Raw genomic sequence first — 24690 nt, forward strand, 5'->3', positions numbered from 1 at the left:
TTGATATCTGCTTAGGTAATTTGCAGCTTGAAAGGAAATTATGGAAATCTCCGATGAATATATGAATCTTTCCACTTGTCTGATTATTTCCTTAGGATAAACCAGAAGAAGTGAGATTTTTGCTGTTCCCTTATATCCATTTTTAGGTGTAATACATATGTGTGTGGAATCGTCTTTGCTTCCATATCTGGCAGCTTCTTTGTTCCCTTTTATTGTTTTAGTTTTTCCATTTTTACATGATTTTTTGTTCTGTCATTGTTTTTAAGACTGTCTTGTCTACTTTTTGCTGCTTTAAATGTGATATTTATTTTGGTAATGATTTTTATTATCTTTGTCTCCAACCATGTTGATCCTCTTTTGAGATTTTTTTTAAAAAGAGTCCCAGTTTTTCTTAATTTCTTGGAGTCAAGAAAAGTATTTGTCTGAAATGTTTCCCCTCTCCCTTGGGAATTCCACTGACATATTTTCCTTCTGTCTTTTTTGCTCATTGCATTTTTTCACTCTCCCTTTCCTTTTAGAGGCACCTCTGCATGCCTGTGTGGGGCTTCCTCTGCTTTAGCAGGTGCCTCTGGAGGGGCAGTTCCGTCTGTCCTGCAGGCTGCCCAGCACCGGGGCAGGGACCCCGGGTCACCTCTGTCCTGCACCCCTGTCTCACACTGTCCTCTGCCCCACTCATTCTTCCTTCAGGTGACTCAGTGATCTACTCCTAGTTTGATGTCGATGGACTTTTTCCCCTGATTTTCATTTTATTAACTTCAGTGTGGATCAGAGGAGAGCAGTGCAAATGTGCCTTTCTTTTGCCTTCTTTTACCAGAAGTGTCCTCATAGTTATTTTGAAGCCTGGGTTCCCCCAACAGGACTGACTCCTTCGAATGGGAGCCATGGCATCCACACATGCCCGTCTGCTGCATGCTCTTCTCATTCAGTGTAGGACCAAGGAGGACCCAGGAAGGAGTAAAATGCAGCTTTGTTTGTGTAACAGGTGGGTCATCTGGGATGGAGAGCTGCGTGGTGGACCTTAATAGATGTCTAGCACTAACCCATCTTGATGGAAACCCTTTAAAGATCTGCCTGTTGGCTTAAAGCTTCCATCCACAGTGTTTGCTGATCCCAGTGTCCTGTTGGCGGGAGGTCTCATGAGTCATGAGTCATTCCTGCTGGTGGGCTGTGATGGCAGGAACCCAGTGCTCATGGGGCCTCTGATGTCCACCCACCCCACCCCCCTTTTCTGTTCTGACCTGGCCCTGCCCCACTAGCTGCAGCTTCCTTATGGCAGGGACCTGCATTTGGAGGTCCCGTTTGGAGAATTGGAGGACTGTTGGGAAGAAGCTGGCTCTGAGGACTAACTGTGGGGCAGGGTCTGGAGTCTTTGTGCATCCGGAGCAAATCCCTTCTGGGGTGCAGTATTTCCAGGCTTCACCTGATGGGGTCTGGCTGGCATGTCCCCCTCAGTGGGAGCGGGATCCTAGGTCGGCCGTGATTCAGTGATGTCCCGGGGCGCCTCCTGGCGTGGGGGGGGGGGGGGGGGGGGTTTCATGCTGCTCTGATCTCTGTCCTCCTTCCTCCGCATTTCCCCTCCCACCGCAGCCGGAGCCCCGTGTGAGGTCCCCACCCCGGGTTCCTAACGCCCAGCCTGCTTATGTCAGGAATCCAGGTACTTGACCTTGCTGAGAGTGTGTGGATCGTGGACCAGAGGGTTCCGTGGGAGAACCACGGGCCCCTTGTGTGAAGAGTAGCGCGTGGGAGCTCAGGCCTCCGGATTCAGGACAGCTGTTTTTGTGCTTGGAGGCCTTTTTTTTTGCTTCGTACTTCTGGAGGGTTGAGGTCTCTAAACTCTGACCTCTGAATCAAAGCTGAGCTGCTCGGCTTGAATAGCTGTGTGAGCTTCAGTTAAACAGATGCACACTTGCTGGCGCAGGGGAGCGGGTTTGTTGCAGTATTCACTTGATTTGCCCTTCAGGTGTTTAGTTCTCTTTTTGGGGATGCTCAGCTCTGTGGGATCCCTCTGGGGAGGGATCTCTGAGGGGGGGAAGCTTCGGAGGAGGGCACCACCGGCTGGCCTTTCTTACTCAGCCAGAGAGCAGTGTGGGGGCCGTCTCCCCTGCTTGTCAGTCCCAGGGTGGCTTCGGTTCGGTGGCTTTCCCCTACGCTCTGGCTGGAGGGTCTCAGATTTTGTTCTCTGTCCCACATTATCTCCACAACAAGCCCATTCTTGTCAGGCTGTATTTTAAGGATTTTGAGTTAGGAAATTATGGGGTGTGAACGTCACCTGAGTTGTTGCAGCCGTATGGTGAGTGTTAACACTTGGACACGTGGATGGCGAAACACAGTAAAAGACAAAGACTTAGAAGGTAAGCTCTCTTGCCCACTTTCCCAGGGGTCTGCGTCGCTTCCTCTCAGTTTCACTGTGTCCCCTCCGTGAAAGGGGGATTTGATACAGAGGTGCGGTGGAAGTTAGGAGCCAGGAAGCCTGAGTTTTTATTAATCTCAGCCATGTGTCTCTTAATCTGAAGTCAGTGGACTGTGTTGCACATTGTTTTCTGGATCTAAGAGGCCAGCGGAATGATGGTTTTCTGAGAAGTACGAAGTGACAGATGGGTGTGAGGGATTGCCATGTTACCAGTTGAGCTGAACTTGAATCGGCAAGGCTGGCTCAGGTTTAGTTACCATCAGTAAAATGCAGGGCTGGGAGGAAGTTGGAACCAACCTCAGGTGGAAAGGTTTTTTTCATTGTTGTTGCTGTTTTTCAGCTGCAAAGGATGAGTGTATTGTTTTTGTCAATTCTTTGCCCTTTATCTAACAGACAAGAGCCACTTGGCTAGAATGGTCCTTACTCAGCTGTATTTACTTAGGTTTGCACGCCTTCCAAAAGGTTGCCTCTTTCAGTCCCCAGGTACAGAGCCCTCAGCACCGGGGCTGGTGGACTGTGGTGCCGGGAAGTAGTAACTCCCGAGAGCCGGATACCGCGTCCAGAATATGATGCAGGCCTTGTCTTCAAGCTGGGATCAGAAGTAAGAAGTCCTAAATGGTCTGTGATTAAAGGAAATTAAATCACTGAATCCTCCCCAGGAAACCTCAGCACAAAGGTTATTGCCCACAGTCATAAGGCAAGTGTGTGATAGGGCCAGGCCTTGAGCCCGTTCACCTCAACGGGGTGACACTCCACACATGCAAGGAAGTGTGCTGTATTTCTAAGTCTAAACAGTAGATGCTGGTATTGCTGAGACCTGGGGTTAAGTAAGACACGCCACGTGAATTCCAGGTGGTGTGCAGTGTAGCAGGCAGTGCGTTCTAAGTCACTACTGCTGCAGTACTAGTACTGGAGAATAAAATCCTGCGTTTCAGACAAGCAGGATTGATCGTTCTTCCTTAAGAATCGTGGTCTACTGGAACGCCCTCCTGTCGGGCGCTACTCGGTAGACAGACAAGTGGTGCAGAACGCAGGTGAGTCAGAGCCTCACTCACAGCATTTAATTCCCCTGGTACGCTATTAAAGTGGCTGCTTCTAAGTCAGAAATAACACATCTTTCATGAAAAACCTTAAGAATTTATTTCAAACTAGATTATAATTTCCCCAAACCTTCACTTGTTCAAAATCTGGTATCTAGATTGTGCTCTTTTTCTCTCCCCACAGCCCCCAATTTTTTTTATTCTATTGCTATGACGAAGATGTAAGGACACAAACACTGCACTTCATAGATAATTGGTCAGGATATGTCATCAAGTGTTGGGGTCACGTTTGATCTCAAAGCTCCATGGACACATTGGCTAGTGGCCTGCGCAGGCTGCTTTGCTCGGCCGCTAGATTAGGTGGAAGAGTAGCTGGGATGTGAAGCTTTGGTAAATCATGAAGCTGTGGAAGAGGACGAAACTTTGTTTTGTTTTTCCAAAAGTCATTCATTCCCTGGACATTGAACACTCACTATGTGCCAGGAATCTTGCAGGGTGTTGGGGTAGGATGAGCCCGGTGACATCCTTGCCCTTCCTGACACATCCCGCAGTCATGGGGGAGACAGGTGAATATTCGCCACGTGTGATTTTTCTGTTAAACAGCTTTGTTGTGGCATATTCTACGCATCATAAAATGCCCTCCTTCCAGGTGTACAACTCAGTGCTTTTCGGTAACTTTACCAAGTGGTAAAATCATCCCCATGAATCAGTGTAGAACGTTTTCATCCCTTGTGCTTTTTGTCTCCATCAATTTGACTTTTCAGGGCATTTCATATCCGTGGAGGCATATGTGGTCTCTCGTGACTGGCTTCTTTCACCTGGATAGTGTTTTTGAGGTTCACGACGTAGCTTGTGTCCGTAGTTGGAGCCCATTCACTGCTGAAGAGTGTCTGCTGTAAGGATGCATCCCAGTCCTCTGTCCTTCCACCAGCTGATGGACCCCGAGGTTGTTTCCAGTGCTTGGCTGTTACGGATGACGCTGCTACACACATTTGTGTGTGTGTCTTTGAGTGGTGTGTGTTTTCAGTTCTCTTGGTAGTGGAATTGCTGGGTCCTGTGGTGGTTTTTTGCTTGACTTTTTGAGAAGTTGGCAAGTTGCTTTCTGAAGTGGCTGCCCCATTTTCCAGCCTTCCAGCAATTTAATATAGGAAGGGACAACATATTGTGGTTTTCGTAGATTTACTGCTGCTTCTAATCTCACATGGATATGTTACATCAGTATGGCAAAATGGAGAAAAGCAATCTAATAACAAAAAAGTTGTGTTACAGTATTTGCTTTTTTGGAGGCATTTGAGTGTTAGAGCCAGCTTAACCCACCTGTGGAAAAGGCGTGTGCTTCAGGGCGACATGATTGGAGTGAACTGGATGGAAATGGAAAATTGTGTGCAAAGTGGGCAGCAGGCTGAGATAATGGAAGCCATTTGTCCTCTCGGTTTTGTTTTGGTGGAATAACTCTGTTAGTCTTGGCTATTAACCCATTTTTTTTCGGTCCCTCCCCCTGAACCGCAGCCCTGGACTCGTATGTCTCCTCCTTTAGTTTTCCTTATGGTATCTTCCAGAAATCCTGACAGATTTTGGGAGGGCAGAACAAAGTGGTATCTTTACTGTGGTTTTCTCAGTCATGATGAAATTCTTTCACCTCAGTTTGGGTCTAATTAAGGAGCAGCAAGAAAGAAGGGACGCCCGGGGCGTGTGGGAAAGAGATGATGAGCCTGCGAGGTTAGGTGGCAGGTGGGCCACTGCGGGAAACTCACTCTACGGTGATGATTCCAGCAAAGGAGTGTTCCTGGAGCGGGGGGCGGGCGGGGAGAGAGAGGGTGTGTGTGAGAGAGACAGACAGACAGACATGGGCTGGGAAGAGGAGAATTAAGCTGATGAGACCGGGCAGATAAGATGAGCTGACACCTCTCTCCTGGAGCTGAAGGCCAATTTACGGTGCAGATAAGCCGCTCCTGAGGAAGGGGTCAGCAGTGGCCCTAAAGCAGAGTGGTGGCCCAGGTGGTATCACTGCTCTCTTTGCTAAAACCCGAAGTCCGCTGTGATCCTTGGGATGGAGGCTCTGGAAGTGATGAGAATTTGCTGATTCCCTGTGGATCGTGACATTGATGAGGGGGTGACAGAAGGCAAGTGTCTGCTGTGATGGCGGGACCCAGGATGGAGGCTGGATGCAGGGGTACGGTCGCCGACTGTGAACTTGAGCTGAACCTTGAACTGAGTGGAACAACAGGCACCCTGGTCCTTTCACGTGGATTAACTCATTTCACCTTCCCACAGCCTTGGATGTAGGTGCTGCTCTTACCCCATTTACAGAAGAGGAAACTGCGGTCCAGGGCAGCTAGGTAACTTGTCCAGGGTCCCTCATCAGATCCGGCAGTTTTGCATCACCCCTCTCACTCCCTAATGTCTCCTGCCTGGGAGGCGGCGCTCCGTACCCAGAAGCCCCTGAGCGTGCTGTCCCGACGCTGCCTGCTGGGGCGGCCGAGCAGCCAGGGTGCCCAGCTGGTTCTCTAACCTGGGGGTTGGGGGGGGGGGTCTGTCTGCCTCCTCTCCACTAAGGTGGCAGCTGACATTCATTGAGGGTCCCCTCCGTGCCAGGCCCCGGGCTGTTTGAGATGAGCTCCTTCTGGGCAGGAGGGGAGACCCGTGCACACGTGGCCCTGCTCAGAGCCAGCGGTGCAGGGACCAGAGGTCAGAGCCGCCTTGGGTGGACGTGTCCCTCTAGCCTGCCGTGTGCGCCTTGTGATGAGAGCGTGTGTGAAGACCGGCATCCTTCTCCCTTCTCCACAGTCGGTCGTCCCTGCGAGGGCTGGCTGCAGCCCTGCCTGTAAAACGTCCTCAACAGCTGGCGTGTTCTGCGCGCCGGAGTTGGGGGTGTCAGGGTCGGGCGACAGAGAGAGCGGGGCTTCGGAGCTGAGCCCCAGCCTCGGCTCCGTGTGCCCGGGCCCGGGCCCCGCGTGCCGGTCCTCCACTTTCTCATCTGTCAGAGCCGCGTCCTGAGAGGGCCGGGTGGGGAGGTGCTGCTTGGCGGGCGGAGGAGCCTGGCCCTGAGGCTGGGGGGCCGCCCTCCGCCCTGGTGAGCGAGGCGGGGAGGGCGTTTCTGAGCCGCCACAGGCGGCTGGCTGCTGCGCCTGCGCTGGGTGCCGGGTCCCCTCGATGGCATCCGGGTTCCTGGTGTGGTCGGCGGTGGATAGAGTTCTGCCTACGGGCCGTCTCCGTGGTCTAGCGCGGGGGTGGGCAACCTGCCGCCGCCTGGTTTTGTTGGCGTCTGAGCTAAGAGTGGGTTTTTTACATTTTCAAGTGGTGGTTTAAAACGAGGAGAGAGAAGAAGATGTAACAGAGACTCTTGGCCCACAGAGCCCAGGGTGTGTGCTGTCTGGCCTTTCGGAGGGGCCGGCCGCCCAGCCCCTGCCCCACCGCCGGGACTGCGCGGCACAGCTGCCTGGGCACCCTCATCCCCCAGGCGGCCGCGGGGCCGCACAGCTCTGTGCAGTGTGAGGTCGGCTGGGTAAACGCTTTAGTGACCCTTCCCTCCCCTCTGGGTGGGGGGCAGGCGGCCTGCCTTCCTGTTTGTGACAAATCAACCTTGTCCTTGACCTTAGCTTTTCTATTCCAGCCGTTTCCCCCGATGTCTCTAAAAGCTGAAGGATTTTCAGGTGAAGGAAATGTGATTATTGATTGAAACATACATATACCCAAATGTATCTGGTCTGAGTTTTAGAGTAGTCAGAGTTCTCTGCCACCGTGGTGACCACAGACTTTTATAAAAGACATGCAGAAAGGGGAGTTGACCTGCAGGGATCAGAGGTGGCATCGGGAGGTGCTCCTGGTGCTGGCTGTAGCATCCCAGCGCCGTGACCCGAGGCAGAGCCTGCCAGCTCGGTCCCTCTCCAGTCAGGCCTCCTGCCAAGCCAGAGGCTCACGTGCACTTTCCGGCTGGAGGCCGACCCACGATGCACAGGCGGAGTGGGGCTTAACCCCCTGCCACTGGCTGTGGGGGACCTGGTGTAAGTGACCTGCCCTCTGCACCCCAGGTTTCTCGGCTGTGTCCTGAGGATCGTGGTCCCTTTCTCCTGGGCCAGCTGTGATGTCCACAAAGGAGTCCTTTGGAAAACTGCTTGGTATGAGCCTTTGCATGGAGGAGCTTTTGGAAAGGGGAGCTGCTGCTGCAGTCAGTGCATCTTGGAGTAGGGTGTGGTCAGAGTATTTTCCGTGGCTGGCTGGCTGTTTGCATTTTCTTTTTAATAAAGAAGGGGCCAGGGTTCATCTCTCAGGGAGCTATGTATAATTTACTTGGAACGCATCGCGTATTTTTCATCAAGCGCTTGCCCAACAAAACCAGCCTGATTTGGGTCTTTGCCCTGACATCTGGGCCTGCTCGTCACCTCAGAGAAACCCCAGGTCTTGTCTTCCAGCCAGGGAGCCTTTCACTGAAGAAAGGTGTACCCGCCATCCGCTGGGGGAGCCTGGCGGGGGCCACAGGTCCCTGTGTGGGGGCTTGCCCGAGCCTTGTGACCGGGCTGAGTTGCAGCCTCAGGCCCTTGGTTCCCCGGCTTGCTCTGCTCTCAGGCCTCGCGATCCAGGGGTTGTGAACCGGGCGACCCTGCCGAGTGTCCGGCATGGAGCCCGGGAGCATCTGGCGCTGGGCAGGCGGTCGGCAAAATAGCAGCCGGAGCTTCAGAGCCTTTTGTTCAGTCCGTGTTGAGAAAGAGCTTGATGCGAGTGAGGGAGGGCGGAGAGCCTCTCTGGGCAGCGAGCCTCTCCGGGCAGCCTTCCAGCCCGAACCCCTCATCCCCGCCCTCCAGGAGCACGTGCTGTCCCCGGGGTGGCTTCTCCCTGACCTCTGACCTCACAGACTTCCAGACACCAGGTTCCTGAGGTGACGAGCAGGTAGGGGCCCGGAGTGTTTAGTAGCTACTGAGGCCAGAAAACAGTAGATTCACTTGGGTGGTTGCAGTCACTTTCTTTCCTCATTTTTAATGCTTTTATAATGATTGTATTTTGTTAGCTAGAGCAGTTTCTACCTTAAATATCCACATAGAATTGAATAGAATGCTGCTACTAGGATTCCCTAAATATTAAGGAGAAGAGTTTCTAGTAATTTGGATACGTAGGACTAAACATAAATTCATACATGTGACATCTGTCTCCGTTTTTGTCGCATATTGTAGAATATTTATGCAGGTGGCTTGAGACACACGTGTACGCCATGGGGCGGGGATGAGTATCCTGAGCCGGATGGTGGGGCGTTTGTCACGGGCCTGAGCGCGCTCGGGTGAGAGGCTGCGTGTGCTGCCCAGGGGAGGCAGTGGTCCGATGTGGAGCCAGGCCCGGAGGCACTCACCGCAGCGACGAGGGGGTTCACCGCCATCCGTGCACAGGAAACCTGGGGTTTGGGCCTCACACTTAAAGCGGACCTCTCATCCGTTAGCTAGGAATGAGACTTTTCTTCTAAAAAACTGTTTGAGGATAGGAAAAATCCATTAATTCTGAAGTAATTGGAGCCATCTGCTATTTAAAGAGCTTTATCTGGTAAATACAGGATTTTGTTTTGGAGGCCGCACCTCTACCCACTAGCTAATGTAAAACACCTGGGGCTGGAGGCAGAGAATGCGTGTCCTTGGTGGTCCGCGGGGCAGGAGGGGCAGGGGTTGGAGAGGAGAAGACTGGAAATGGGAGCCCCCTCTGACGTGATTCATTGCCGGTGGCGAGAAGCAGGTGCGCGCTGGGAGTTCTGCAGGTGTGACTGCGCGGCCTCGGGCCACACCCCTGCTCAACCTTGGCCGCACGTTGAAATCTTCGTGGGGGGGGGGGAGGGGTTTAAAAAATACTGGGGCTGGGGTTCTGTTCCCCGAAGATTGGGGTTTGGGGCCGGGGCGCAGGCGGTCCTGGCTGGCCTCCCGCCGTGGGGGCCGCCCCTGTCGGAACGAGGAGCTCGAAGTGCCCCCTGTGTCCCTGTCCCTCTGTGTCTGCTAGGGGAGCCCTGACGTGTGACCAGGACAGTTCTCCAACTTGATGTGAAGGTCTCAGGTCAGGGCTTTCCCTCTCACCCCCAGTGCTGCCTCGGGACCCAGGACTCCCCCGAGGAGCGGGAGCAAAGCCGCCAGGGCCCCTCCTCCGTCGGCCCGCATCCCTCAGAGGCACCCGCGACGTGGCCGCGTGTCGGCCGTCAGCTCTCCGGCAGCAGGACCCCTTCCCAAGAGTGTGCGAGGGGCTTTCGAGGCCAGGGAGAAGCGCGGGGCGGGGGCAGGTGTCCCCAAGTTGCTTTGTGCTGCTGCTCCCAGAATTGAATGGGTTTTGGACGTTACAGAGATTTCTGGTGATAGGATTTCTGGGCAAATGCCCTTAAAAGGGTATTTGGCTTTTGAGGGGTCTATTTTTGTTTGTTTATAAACTTTGCATTGGCCTGTGTGTGTGTATTCTGGTATATATTTTATAAAAAGGGCAACTTGATTTTCAGGTGGGGGAGGTATGGGCAAGACCCTGTTAAAGAGTGAGCTTTAAACTTGTTAGAATGAGAGAAAACCCTTTACAGGTTAATAGGCTTGATTAGAGAAATAGCCCAATTTTACTCTGAGTGCAGAATACCTCTTGAAATTTAATGGTTAGATTAAACTGATGAGATGGCTTTTCAGGGCATTTTGTTTGCTTCTAATTAGCTTAGAGATATTTATGGGAAGAATAATTTGTATTAAAAAATAGGAATATGAAGTTAAGCATACTTTAAAATGACAATAGTTTTTAATCTCTTCAGGACCATGTCGCGTTGTGTTACACACAGTTGTTCTCAGTAAGTGTTTTGGCCAGTGTTTTAGTGATTTCTAAAAATGTCTCCAAAGCCGAGTGCTGTTTGAAGGTGTCCTTGCTTGGCCTTGGATATACCCGCCCTGCAAGGTAACACACCCGCCACCTGCGCTCTGTGGAAGGGTTCGCAGTGCACCTTATTTTCCCCCTCTTACTTGGGCTCATTTGATCCTCTGACAAACCTGTGAGGTAAATAAACACTTCAGGCATCATTGTTCTGTTTTACTGAGAAATTGAGACCTTGCTCAAGGTCACGCAGGAAAGCATTGTAGCAGGAGGAAAAGCCAGGTCTTTTGCATCTTAATTTTGTGCTCTTTCTGTTGTGTTTTGCTGTCAGTGCTTGGGAGGCAGTTTTGAAACATGCTTGCACTTTGGAATCACATGGCCTTGAGTTCCATTTCAGGGTCTGTGAGATGCGCTGTGTCTCTGGAGATCCCATAACTGCCATAAGGCGGAGGTGACACCTCCTTCGGAGGGCATTCAGAAATGGTGGTCATCTTTCTCACTGCCTTATTCCACCCAGGCCGTGTCCAAGACCAGACAGTTTCATGGCCTCTGACTGCATCTGATTTGTGACTGGGGGAGGCCAGGATTCTGGGAATCTAGCTTGTTCATGGGTGTCAGGGTGCGTCTGCCTTATGCATCCGAGTCTTTTGCAGATTGTTTTGCAAGATGATCTCTTAGATTCAGGTTTCTGCTCAGAAACAGTTAACAGGATTCTTCTTTCACAGACTGTCTAAAAGTATGTGCTTCTGTCTGGGAAGCTGGTGGGGTATGCTGTGTGCCGCAGGCCTGTGCCTTTTGCATCTTGCCTTCTTTGCTGTGAGTCTGCCTGGGCTTGGACCTGCTTCCCTTTCCATTTAAAATCCCTTCTACTCGTCTGGTTTTAGACCCTTCTCCTCTTCTCCAGTGGAGTAGAGCCTTCTTTCCATCTCTGTTTTAAGGGATCTAGTAGTCACCATTATCGGAATGTTAAAACGGGAGGTTTAAGGAAGGCTCGGAAGTTTCTCATAGGTGTGATCTTTTATCTATAGCTCCCAACATCATTTCTCAGCCCTGAGAGCCTCGTACTTCGGCAGGTGGGGGTCCTGGCATCAGTGTGGCTCAGCGCCCTCTCTGGAGCCTCGTGTTAGACCACTCCCCGGGCTGCAGGGCCCTCGGGCCTCCCTGGTTAGTGGCTTCTTCTTTTTTTTTTTTTCCTTTAGGCAGAGAAAGATGACATTTAAAAAAATCTAGCTATTATGGAGGTGTCACAATTTTTCCTCTATTGCCATTTTGTGGAATAGCTGCATGTTAATCAGGAGGCCAACTGGAAAATTCTTATTCCAGGTTTATATAGGATTAGGCTATGAGTGACTCCTCTAAATATTTGAGAATTTTGATTGCCTATTTTCAAGGAAGTCTTGAATTTATTTTTTAATGTTTTAAATTTTTTTTTAAGAACTTTTGTTGAGATACAGTTAACAGACAATAAACAGCATATATTTAGAGTGTACAATTTGGTATCCCAGTCTCCCAGTTCATTCCCCCCCCAGCCCTCCCCGCTTTCCCCACTTGGTGTCCATGTGTTTGTTCTCTACACCTGTGTCTCTATTTCTGCCTTGCATTTCCTCTTTCATAGTTGTTAGCATCTGCCTTATGTATTGAGGTGCTCCTATATTGGGTGCATACATATTTATAATTGTTATCTCCTCTTCTTGGATGGATCTTTTGATCTTTATGTAATGTCCTTCTTGTCTCTTGTAACATTTTTTAAAGTCTATTTTATCTGATATGAGTATTGCTACTCCAGCTTTCTTTTGATTTTCATTTGCATGGAATATCTTTTCCCATCCACTCACTTTCTGTCTGTATGTGTCCCTAGGTCTGAAGTGGGTCTCTTGTAGACAGCATATATATGGATCTTGTTTTTGTATCCATTCAGCCAGTCTGTGTCTTTTGGTTGGTGCATTTAGTCCATTTACATTCAAGGTCATTATCGATATGTATGTTCCTAGTACCATTTTCTTAATTGTTTTGTTTTTGTTTCTGTAGGTCCTTATCTTATGTTTCCCACTTAGAGAAGTTCCTTTAGCATGTGCTGTAGGGCTGGTTTGGTGGTGCTGAATTCTCTTAGCTGTTGCTTGTCTGTAAAGCTTTTGATTTCTCCGTCGAATCTGAATGAGATCCTTGCTGGGTAGAGTATTCTTGGTCCTACGTTCTTCCCTTTCGTCACTTGAAATATATCATGCCACTCCCTTCTGGCTTGCCGAGTTTCTGCTGAGAAATCAGCTGTTACCCTGATGGGAGTTCCCTTGTATGTTATTTGTCGTTTTTCCCTTGTTGCTTTTAATAACATTTCTCTGTCTTTAATTTTTGTCAATTTGACTACAATATGTCTTGGCCTGTTTCTCCTTGGATTTATCCTGCCTGGGACTCTCTGCACTTCCTGGACTTGGGTAGCTATTTCCTTTCCCATGTTAGGGAAGTTTTCAACTATAATCTCTTCCAGTATTTTCTCAGGTCCTTTCTCTCTCTCGTCTCCTTCTGGGACCCTTATAATGTGAATGTTGGTGCGTTTAACATTGTCCCAGAGGTCTCTTAGGCTGTCTTCAGTTCTTTTCATTCTTTTTTCTTTATTCTTTTCCGCATCAGTGATTATCACCATTCTGTCTTCCAAGTCACTTATTCGCCCTTCTGCCTCAGTTAATCTGCTGTTGGTTCCTTCTAGTGTATTTCTCTCTTATTGTGTTGCATATCTCTGTTTGTTTGCTCTTTAATTCTTCTAGGTCTTTGGTAAACATTTCGATCTTTGCATCCAGTCTTTTTTCAAAGTCCTGGATCATCTTCACTATCATTATTATGAATTCTTTTTCTGGAATAGTGCCTATCTCCTCTTCATTTAGTTGTTTTTCTGGGGCTTTATCTTGTCCCTTCATCTGGTACAAAGTCCTCTGCTTTTTCATTTTCTCTTTCTGTGGCTGTGGTTTTTAGTTCCACAAGACAAAATACTGCTGATACTGCTTGATACTGCTGTCTGCCCTCTTGTGGAGGAAGCTATCTAGGGTTAGTGGCTTCTTTAATCTGCACCATAGGTGGCCTGTGTACCTTTGGAGTTTTGCAGATGTTTCCTTCTCTTTCCGAGGATGCTCACTCAGGCCTCCTAGAATTCTCCTTGTCCTCTTCCTGCGGGAGAAAAGGCCGGTATTTCAGCTGATTTCAGGGTAGTGCCGGGGAGGGTGTACTGGTTTGTGAGTCCCATGATCTGGGCTTTACTTCTGGTTCTAGTTCAGATGAGAGGCTTCTAAGAAACTATTCAGTCTTGACCAAGTATTGTCAGAAAGAATGGCTCAGTATTAAGCGCACACACACAGAACAATGGCAACAACAAAAGTGGTTTCTATTTACTATTGACTTACTGTTTAGCAGCTACCACACAAGGAGCTTTCCTTATACTTTGATTTTATCCTTTCAACATCCTAAGAAGTAAGTAGCGCTACCCTGTTTTGCAGATGTGGAAGCAGGCTGGGTGGTTCAGTGACTTGCTGCTAATTTGGTGGAACTGAGATCTGAACTCATGTTGTTTGGAATCCAGGTGGCTATGGCCAGCTAGAAACCTGAATTTTGGGCAGATAATTTAAGGGTTCAGAAGCATAGTATTGAATGTCTGTTTGGTAGCGTATCTTGGGCAGTGTATCCGCTGTCTTTTTCTCTCCAGGTCTTGTATAGCTGCTGCCCCAGATGATACTTCGCAGAATCAGCAGAGCAGCTGTCTGGTGCACGCTGGGTCTCATTTTTTTAGGCCGTGGTTGCGTTTTCCTTGTCTCCTCTGTGTAATGCCCTGAACTTTGCCTGGGTTTTTGGTTTTGATATTTGCTTTTTAAGGGGGGTTGGGTGTTGCCTGCGTGTACCCATGCTGCTCACCTCTTTCCTGGGTTGTTGGCAAGATTGTAAGATATGTTCTTTTTTTTTTTTTTAAATAAATATATTTATTTATTTATTTTATTGGCTGTGTTGTGTCTTTTCTTTGCTGTGCGCGGGCTTTCTTTAGTTGCGGTGACTGGGGGCTACTCTTTGTTGTGATGCGCGGGCTCCTCACTGCCATGGCTTCTCTTGTTGCGGAGCATGTGCTCTAGGCGCCTGGGCTTCAGGAGTTGCAGCACATGGGCTCAATAGTTGTGGCTTACGGGCTCTAAAGCGCAGGCTCAATAGTTGTGGCGCAGGGGCTTCGTTGCTCCGAGGCATGTGGGATCTTCCTGGAGCAGGGATCGAACCCGTGTCCCCTGCATTGGCAGGTGGATTCTTAACCACTGTACCACCTAGGAAGCCCGTAAGATACATTCTTAAGTAGTAATCATAATCTCAAGGGGGAAAATAATCTGTAACATGTTGTTAATACAGTTTTCAACCAGTGGCATGAAAAACATATTTTGACTAAAAGGAGCCCTGGAGCCCTGCTACCTTTGCTCAGGGGAGTTATTAGGTTTGAGTGGGTTTGAAACAGCAAATGGGAACTTTTCAATAGTGGCCTCTTTGAGGGAAGAAGTAAGGTGTAGGAAGGACACAGAACTCGAATGGAATCACCGCAGTCGGGATGCAGAGCTGTTCATCGCCACGTTGAATCTCCCCGTGTTGCCCCTCACTCCTCCCCACCCCCACCCCGCCCCACAACCACACATCTGTTCTCCATCCCTCTGTCGCTTGGAGAATTCTCTATACATGGAGTCATACGGTGTGTAACCCTCTGTAACCTGGGGTGCTCGGAGACAGTGTTACAGAGTTGGGTGTTGGGAGGATAAGCGGGGGGAGTGGCAGGAAGTGGGGGTGGGAAGGGGCTTGTGGGGTTCAGCTTTGCAGTGAGTGTGTGACTTCAGTCTCGAGACGGGGTGTTGTCCCGGCTGCTTGGAGCCGTGAAGGAAAACCGCGAGCTTCCAGGAAGCTGCACTCCGCCAGCGGAGTGTGCTGGGGGGTCTGCAGTCAGCCGGAGGCGCTGCGGCTGAGGGAGGGCCGTCGGGGTGGGGTGGTGTCAGGCCGACATGGCGGGGACCACGTGCAGAGACAGTTGGGAGGCAGGGGTAGGAAAGGAACTGAGGTTCGGGGGTTTCCAGCTTTGGAAATGGTGAACAGTAACACTGTTAAGAGAGGGACCCCGCGGGGAAAGCCTGGGTCGGAGGATCAGGCTGATGCGGAAGGATACGGCGTCCCAGAGCACCACCTGTGTGTGGGCGGCCGCCCGGGGTGGTGGGAGAGCGTGGGGAGAGTGGGACTCTGAGGCCGCGTTCAGCTCCAGGAGGAGAGTTCTGCGCTTCATTAGGGATGCCTGCCAAGTTCAGACGAGGGGCGGGGCCACACCTGGTCCAGACGCGGCTGAAGCCTGGTGCCCTCTCGTCTGTTGCTTCAGGGATGGTGATGTGATAAGGTGCAGATATTAGAACAAGGCAAACCTAGACAGTTCCTGTCTCTTCTCCTGGAGCTTGGCTTCAGCCCAGAGTGGTGTCGTGTGTGCAACCGTGCAAGTGGTACGTGTGAAGCTGAGGACCTTTGAAAGTTGATGAGTGATGCCAGGTGGATTTTTCATTGCCAGAGGTGATGAAAAGAACACAGTAATAGCCGTTCAGGTTTAAAAATATAAAATACTTAAGTCATCATGGAAGTATTTTAATGCATTCTCTCAAGGGATGATGAAATGGGCTGAGTTGCTGTAGAAGCCTGAGCCCCAGCAGGGCAGCTCTGCACCGTCTGTCAGGAGGGGTGTGGGGAGCAGGCATCGCACCCTTGGATTTTCTCTTCTTAGAGGAATCAGAATCCTGATGGTTTGGGGACCCTGCCTGTGCCACATGGCAGTGTGACAGCCGCTTCTGCTGTGCTCGTGCATGTTCATTCCCGTTTCAGGGAGATCCCAGGCTTTGGGGTAGCTGGCTGCCCCAAAACTTCCCTATAACGGTTAGTGAGAAAGGTCTGTGGAACTGGAAAGTCCAGATCCCCTGGGCACGTTCCCGTGGCTCCTCAGCTCTCCCGACCATCCTGAGCCAGTGAAGGCGTCCCTGGGCTTGGCGGGGACGGGGCTGGGAGCATTTTCAGAGCCCAGACCTGTGCCTGGCGCCCTCCCCTAGGGGAAGTGCATCTTCTCCGTGTGTTGGTCAGTTTCAAGGATCCTGGCCTTAGGATGATGAAGTGTAACAAATGCCTTGGTTTTCCTAAATCTTGAAATTAAAAATAAACCGGACCAGGTGTGAGTGTGTAGAAAGGCCCAGGATGTTGCTGACGGAAGTTCACAGAGATGGATGGCCTGGGGTTATCATGATGAAAAGGGTGATGAAAAAGACAAGAAGATAAAGTCACAAGAACCAGGAGAACCAAGTGTCATTTCCCGAAAGTTTTCACTTGACCTTGAGGCTCCCCCAAATAAGTTGGGCTGTTTCTTGATGTAGGTGGGAAAGGTTTTGAGGGACGTGGAGAGATGTGAGTAGAGAGGAGATACCAGTATTCGAGTGCCTTCTTTTATAGACACTGCCCTAGATGCACCCCTCAGGTGGCAGGTACCAGGTGCCCCACTCTTAGTTGCATTTCATCTGGAGACCTGCTCCTGTTTCTGTTATTTCTCTCCCTCTCCAGCCCTTCGCTCAGAGCAGGAAACAGACCTGGATGCTGAGTAGCTCGTGGGGTCCCCTAGGTTATTAGCACATACACAAAACTCTCCCTCCTCCCCCCCCCCCCCCCCCCAGCCCCCTGCCTTAGAGGGATGATCTCCTGGCTCAGCTGCAGGAGCGAGAAAGTTGTGCTGGGCATCTAAGTGATGTTCTTCAGGGACCAGTCCGGGACCTGAGGAGTGGGATGTGCAGGCAGTGGGATGGGTGGGGTGGGGGGCCGGCCGGCCTTTCTAATCCTGGGTGATGACTGGTGCCTGGTTCAGCTTGAACCTTTCTGAGAAGAGAATTCTCAAGAGAGTTGGCAGGTTGGCCCCTTCCTTCCAAGGAGGTCTACTTTCCTCAGAGAACGGGTTCTGGCAGCAGACGCTTGACGTTCCTCTGTGGACTAGGTCACCTCTGGCGTGGATTTCCTTACTGCCCCGTGTGGGGCTGCAGTGCCTGGTGATGGGCTTATGCAGGAATTGCCAAAGGGCGGGGACTCTGCTTGTTTAGGGCCCGCTGTCACCACCCTGGCAGATGGCTCCCATCTTGCCAGGGGTGGGTTTTATTCTGGTTTACTTACAGCTGGTAATGCAGTGGCCAAGGGTGTGTAATGCCACACCACACTTGAGTGGATGTGGGACAGAAAAACTAACGTCACAGGTGTGGATGCCAGGGAAAGGGCTTTGGGAAGGATGGTCAAAGCCGTAGTGAGAATAGTTGTTTTCTAAGCTGTTTTAAACCCAGCAAAAGGAAAATCGGTTATTTATTGAAATGAAACAGTCCTCTCCTGAGTATAGAACATCTGTCTGTACCCTGCCCTCAGGAATGGACACTTTTGTCTGGCAGTGCTCATTGGTCTCTGTTGAATTCTGTTGTCTGTTGGGTGACAAATCACCCCAGAACTTTGTGCTAAAAACAGTAATGCTTTAGTGTTTCTCATGATTCCTGGGGTTGACCTGGGGTATTCTTTTTGCAGGTCTCGCCTGGGCTCGCTCGCTCCCTGTGGTCAGCAGGGGCAACCAGGACGCTGGGCGGCCCTCTCGGTGTCTGCAGTTGGCCCGCTGGGTGGCTGAGGCCTGGGTCCTCCACGGATCCTCTCTGGCAGCTAGCCCAGGCCTCCTTATGTGTTGATGGAGGTGAAAGCCGCAGGCCTCAGGCTTAACCTCGTAAATAGCACAGTGTCACAGGAGGTCCCAAGGCCAGCCCAGATGCAAGGGGAGCGGCAGGCGAAGTTGAATGGAAGCCTGGGCTTGGGGATGGGTTACTTATTAGAGCCATTATTGTAACAATAATGAGGAAGGCTTGCCTTCTGGTCCCAAGGATTCCTGTCCCCCGGAGCTGGAGGATACACCCCAGAACTTTGCGCCTAAAACAATAATGATTTAGTGTTTCTCCTGATTCCTTGGCTTGACCCAGGGTTTTTCCGCAGGTCTCGCCTGGGCTCAGTCACTGCCTGTGGTCGGTCGGGGAGCAGCTGGCCTGGGCTCAGCAGGGGCAGCCAGGCCAGTACATGGTCCACAGCAGTTGTGCCGTCCAGCGGTGCTGTCGGGGCCCGTGTTGGGGCAGCATCCTGCTTCTCGCATCCATTTTTGCGTTCATGGTCTACAGGGGAGGGAGTTACACCCGCGAGAGCCTGGTGGTTCAGGACAGGGTCTGTGGATTGCCGCGGAGCTCGGCTGGCCCTGCTGGGTGCTCTCTCCTGGCTGCTGTGCTGTGCCAGGGGCGAGGCCGGAGGCTCTAGGCTGGCCTCGTCCGCGTCCTGGGCCTCAGCTGGGATCCCCCCGGTGGCCGAGACGGGCCTCACACTCACGCCCAGCCTTGCCAGCCCTTCGGGGCCTAGCTCAGAAGTCACCACATTCTTTTGGTTCAAACACAGGACAGGACCAGCCCAGATTCAAGAGATGGGGTCGTAGACACTGATTCCTTGGCTGGTTATTTTTGTAACAATCTCCTACACTCTCTAACATTGTGGGGTTTGAATACATTCTTGTTGGCTTTTTTTTTTTTTTTTTTAAATTAACTCCCCAAAAGGAACACCACTGTTTTTCTCAGTGTGGGGGTGGGGCCGTCAATGGAGGATGGGTCAGGTCAGCTGACCTCAAATAAGCCTCATGTTGGCGGCACATCATCTAGTCGGGGCTGCCTTGCTTCCCTGCCCCGGGTCTCCTAAGCAGGGGTTCCCAAGTGTGGTCCTCAGGCAGCAGCACCTGTGTCACCGGGCCCCCTGCCACGCGCACTGATGCGGAACCTTGGGAGGTGGGGCCAGGCAACCCGGGGGCGGGGGCGGGGCGCGGCGTGGGTCTCACAAGCCCTCCAGGTGATTCTGTGCTCCTGAGATTTGAGAACCACTGCTCCTGGGAGTTCAGGTGGCCCTGGCCGCCTCTTCCTTCGGGTCGGTGTGAGGCTCTGGTTTTCTTACGGCTCGGGACACCTGGGGCACCGTCAGTGGTTGTGCCCAGGCACACGGGTACAGAGGAGAGGAAGACGTGGTTTCTGAATGCCCTTGGCAGGCAGTGTGGCGTGTTCACGGGTAGGGTTGGTGGGACCTGGAAGCTTTCACGTAGTCTGCTGTGCCGTCTCACATGGGGCCTCTGTTGTGCCTGTTGGTACCTGTGTCACCGGGGTCTGTTCGCGTGGGAAAGGGGCTAGTGGATGTCAGCGCTGCTGGCAGCTTCGTGGGTTCTCCTGGGATGGCAGGTTAGTGGGGCAACAAGGCCTGGTTAGCCTACAAGGCTCGGTTAACTCAGTGCTGCCCAAGTTGCTGAGGTTCTGTGGCTGTGGGTCCCTCTTCCTGTAGCCTGTCGTCCTTCCTCCTTCAACCCTCCTCCCCATCCCCGCTGTTTCACAGGGAAGCTGTGTCTGTCGGGTGGGCGGCTCCCAGGCCCTCTCTTACCTGCGGGGCTGCAGGCTGAGCAGCTCCTCGTGATGCGACGGGCAGCATCCCTCGCTCTCCTCGCGAAGCATCAGCATCGCCCCTCTTACTGCACGCCTGCCTGGGGGCGCTGCCCGTCCGGAACTCAGCTGCTCACTTCTCTCTGGGCAGGGGGCCGCCAGGACGGGTGTCGGCGTCCGTACAGCTAAAGCCTAGGGAGTGTAGGCTGTGTGTGTGTTTCAACTAATCAGGTTGGTAGTTAAGACCTTTTAGAAGCCATTTTCTTCCTTCCTTCCTTCCTTAGTTAATTTATCTGTTGGCTGCTTCGGGTCTTCATTGCTGCTCGTGGGCTTTCTCTAGTTCCCGCGAGCGGCGGCTGCTCTTCATTGTGATGCGTGGACGGCTCCTTGGGGTGGCTTCTTTTGCTGCGGAGCACAGGCTCTAGCATGCAGGCTTCCGCAGTTGTGGCTCGAAGGCTCTAGAGCGCAGGCGTGGTAGTTGTGGCTCACGGGCTTAGTTGCCCTGCAGCATGTGGGATCTTCCTGGATCAGGGATCAAACCCGTGTCCCCTGCATTGGCAGACGGATTCTTAACCGCTGTGCCACCAGGGAAGTCCCTAGAAGCCATTTTCAAGGGTATGCTGTTTACCTGACAAAAGAAAAAACAGGTTCCTTATTGTTTCCTGGGATCTGGTTAAAATATTTAGGCCAAGGCAGTGGCTGTAAGTGATGACACATGGGACTGTATTTGTTGGACTTTAATAAAACACGGCCTATTCTGAAACAGTTAAGTTAGGGCATACATTTTGTTTCCTGTTGTATGATGATGCTATAACCTATGTTTCAGTATATACCTACCTAAATTAAGAAAATTGGAGGGTGGAACATGGGGAGAAATTTGAATTTTTGCTGAACAAAAGTGATTTTTCAATAAATCCATGTGTCTATTATGTTCAAGTGTTTTGCTGTTTTGTTTTACAAAAGCTGGAGCCTTTCCCCGTTTGTATAATCCAGCTGGGTCATTGTTCTTGTTTGCACGCTTGCCGTGTTTCATAGTCTAATGTGCACATGCAGGTGAGATTTAGAAATCTTTGTGTGCTGCATGTAAAGGCCTGTGGTCACCACCAGCCTGGTCCTCAAGCGAGGAAAACGCATCGGTCTTTGAAAGACCATAGTCTGGACGTTATCAATACAAGGACGTTATCAATACAGGACAAAGCAGTTACAGCCCCATGAGTTACTGAAGTTTCCCTTCTTTTCCTTCTCTCCTACAGAACCTAAAAGCAGACCCAGAAGAGCTTTTTACCAAACTGGAGAAAATCGGGAAGGGCTCTTTCGGCGAGGTGTTCAAAGGCATTGACAATCGGACTCAGAAGGTGGTCGCCATAAAGATCATCGACCTGGAGGAGGCTGAGGACGAGATCGAGGACATCCAGCAGGAGATCACGGTGCTGAGCCAGTGCGACAGCCCCTATGTCACGAAGTACTATGGGTCCTACCTGAAGGTGAGGCTTAGAGATGCAGGCGTGCTTTTCCATCACGCAGTGCCAGACCTCGATGTGCACGCCGACGGGAAGTCCTTCAGTAAATAGCGCGGTGGGTTTTCAGAGGAAGAAGTGTTCCGACCTCTGGAATCAGAAGAACCTGGCTATGATGGTTCTGTCATTTTAAATGTCACCGACAGAAACGTATTTTTGGTAAAAATGTTTGCTGTTGAAATTCCCTCTCAGACAAGAAAGTATTTTTGAGGGAGACTTTGTCATCAGAAACGCGTTTCTTGTTAAGCTGTTATAATCACAACCACTCATCACCCAATTCTAGCATGGTTTGTGATAAAAACCCAGGCCAACTTAAGAATATTAGTCTTTTGATATTTTTGGTTATCAGATGTGTTTTAATTTAGTGCTGTTTTTTAAAACTGCTGAGACTGGAGAATATTGAGTGGTAAGCTAGTTTATCTCTGTTTGACTTGGAAGGATTCTCGGTTAGTAAATAATGACTTAAGTAAAATAGTAGTTATGGTACCACACTACGGATTGTCTGCAGTCTTCACGCAGTTCTTCAGGTGGGAGCAAATTGTGTTAACGGTGGCTTCCCAGTCCTGCTTGGAGCCGTTTTGCAGTCATCGTGCCCTGTCACTACAAGGTTAAGACTGTCTCTTGTGTTTCAAGTTCCTTGATGTATTCCTGTTTTCCTGCACTTAGAAATGCAGTATCTTTCAAATGGGGTTTCGGTCATCATAAGAACCGGAGGAAAATTTCTGGAGTAATTCTTGTGGAAACGATAACTTCCCAGGTAGAAAGAACTTTCTCCTGAGGGCAGCACACCCGGGTAACGTGAGGCTGGGCCTCCTCCTGCCCTGGGTCCGTCCTCTCAGTTCTCCCCGGTGTAGCCCTCAACCTGCTCTGAGGCCCAGGGGCTAGTGCAGGCTTTGATTTTGTGGAAATGTAATAATAAGGTGTAAGTGGGAGGATGGAACATTGGAGCACCGTTGATTCACTAAAGTGAATACTTAAAGGAAATAAAACTTGGATGGTAATCTGTGTTTTTTTTTTTTTTTTTTTCATTGTCTAAAGAGTGGCAGTATGTCAGAGATCAAACGCAGCTTTTTGAAATGGGAAGAATAACTTTCGGAGTCAGTTGTCCTGGACTTTGAGTTCTTGAACTGCTTCCTCATTTGTAAAATGGACAGTTATGGTACACACCTCATTGTTGCAAAGATTAGGTGGCATTGAGTATGTGAAAGTACCTGGCGTGCAGTGGGTACCTAATGGGTGTTAATTTCCTTCCTTAATTGATGGGGTTTATTCACTTTTATGTCTGAAGTTCCCTTGCAGTGGAGGGCGTATCCGCAGAGGTGGAAGCAGGGAGGAGGGAGGTGGCCCTCGGGGGCAGTGAGTGTTGCTGTGGGGAAGCCTCCAGCTTGGGTCTGGACCGGGCGGAAAGGGGGGCACCGTAAGCTTTATCATTTTCATCATCCAGGAGGAGAGCACACGTGACTCCCATACGGAAAAGCAAAGGTCTTCTCCATGTTAAATTTCTATTGAGAAGAAACCTAACAGCTGAACAGACTCACCTTGAACTCCGTCTGCTGGATCACTTATCCTTTATGAAATGACTGCAGAATAGTTTCATAGTGAATTCAGAGCTGGGTTTCGTGTGGCGTGCTGACGGTGAATTTTAGTATGAGTTATGGGAGCTTTGGCAAAAGAAGTGTGGAAGAGCCTCACAGATGTTTGCTGATGTCACCAGCTAATCTCTAACCGTGGAAGTTAAGGATCAGTGGATTGGAAGTGTCTCCTTCAGCCTCAGCTCCTCAGAGTTTCGGATTGCCTTATTGTGGCCACATTGACTGTACGTGTCTAGAGGTTCCATCAGGTGTGTCCTGTCTTGCCAGAGTCGCTCTGACCAAGTTAGATTCCACGTCAGGCTAACCTTGTTCTAGGGTCGGCCAGTGAATTTATTAGTTCACCTCAGGGCAGTGGCTGGAATAAGCAGCCTAGGTTTGTGATGGCTCAGTGTGATAGAGGGCCATTCCTTGCTCACTCAGCCCTCATCTGTGGCTGGTTTTCCCCCAGACGGTTATTCAGGAACCCGGGTTCCTTCTGTCTTGCGGCTCTTCTTCCTTCCTCCACACGTGGGTGTGCTCGGCTGCCTTCGGTCAGCGTGGGGGCGCAAGTGGAGGCTCCTGTGGGGAGTTCTCATGTACCCAGGCCAGGCCACGGGGCACCTTGTTTCTGCCCACAGCCCCGGCCAGGCTCAGCCACGTGACCACACCCAGCTCAGGAGAGGCTGGGAAATGCCATCCAGGCCTGTGCCACACAGAGGAGCACATGGGCTTGGTGCTGAGCTAGACGGTCCTTTCCAAGGCCACTTACTCTGTAAGGGAGGTGGAGTGACCCCTGGGGTGACCTTCTCTGCTGACCGTCCTCGGGTGGTATGAACGGCTGGGATGATGTTGTCTGTGGTGCTTTGTGTGTTTTACCAGGCAGATTGTCCTTCAGAGAATGTAACTGGCCCAAGAATGCCAGGAATAATATCACCGTCATGAAAAGTTGCCCTTAATTTCTTAAACCCTTCTGTCAGATTTGACAAAAATATATGAGCTGCTCTTGTTCAACAGTGTTAACTGCTGTAAGTTGAGCAGAACAAGAATCCAGACCCGAAGGTCTGTCTGTTCCCGTGTGAGAGTCGAGGGAGCTGCCTTGGTCCAGAGGAAGACCCTCAGTCGTGAGCCTGAGGCAGTTTTCCCATCATCTCGGTAGGGTTATGAAGTTTGATTAGTATATCCAAACTGTCAGGTAAAATACAAATTGAATTGACGTGTAAGACAAATGGGTCTTTGACACAAAGTTGAACATTACTGTGCTTTGTGTGGTTTTTATTGCCCTTCTAAAACTCCCCGCAGCTTTCAGAGCTGGTGTTTTTATTTTAAGTGGTGATGGGGAGAGGGCCCTAGGATTTCACCTTGTGTTAAGGGACTTTTCACAGCAAGACTGGGTAAAGAGGAAATGAGCAGAAACTGATTTCTCCATTGCTGGGTTCGCATTAGAAGGTCTCATGATTATGTTTTCATTTCAGTCCTGTCCTCCAGAAGGAGAAATTGGAAACAACAGATAAGTGGTCTGGATATACTGAACGTTACTGAAGATCAGGAGAGTGGAGTGAATTTTGACTGTGCAGCTATAATCAAATTACAGAGTTGCTGTGTAGCATGGTTTTTTCCCCCAGATAGTAAAAACAGAAACAACCCCGACCGTTGAGGGAGCAGGGGGAATAATGCACCAGTGCCAACTACGTTTATGTGGATGAATCTCAGGGCTGGAAAGGTCATGAAGATTTTCACACGCCGAAGAAAAACTTCACGTGCTGTACACGCCGTAGAAGAACTTCACGTGCTGTAGTTTGTTAAATTTTGGGGAAATAAAGCCAGCTAGAGTATTCACCACAAGCCTTC

The 24690-nt window shown here is 50.6% G+C and overlaps 1 protein-coding gene across 2 annotated transcripts in view; it reads left to right on the forward strand.

Moving 5' to 3' along the window:
• STK24 (serine/threonine kinase 24) overlaps positions 1–24690 on the forward strand; it is a 100394-nt gene that overhangs the window by 24027 nt on the left and 51677 nt on the right. The window contains exon 2 of one of the 2 annotated variants that reach the window (XM_057707384.1): positions 21008–21238. In XM_057707384.1, the coding sequence (XP_057563367.1) occupies positions 21008–21238 (231 nt within the window). Of the gene's footprint in view, positions 1–21007; positions 21239–24690 lie in introns of those variants that run through there. The other variant, XM_057707386.1, reaches the window with a different exon arrangement.

This window comes from Hippopotamus amphibius, chromosome 14 (assembly GCF_030028045.1).
Source record: "Hippopotamus amphibius kiboko isolate mHipAmp2 chromosome 14, mHipAmp2.hap2, whole genome shotgun sequence".
NCBI classification, from domain to species: Eukaryota; Metazoa; Chordata; class Mammalia; order Artiodactyla; family Hippopotamidae; genus Hippopotamus; species Hippopotamus amphibius.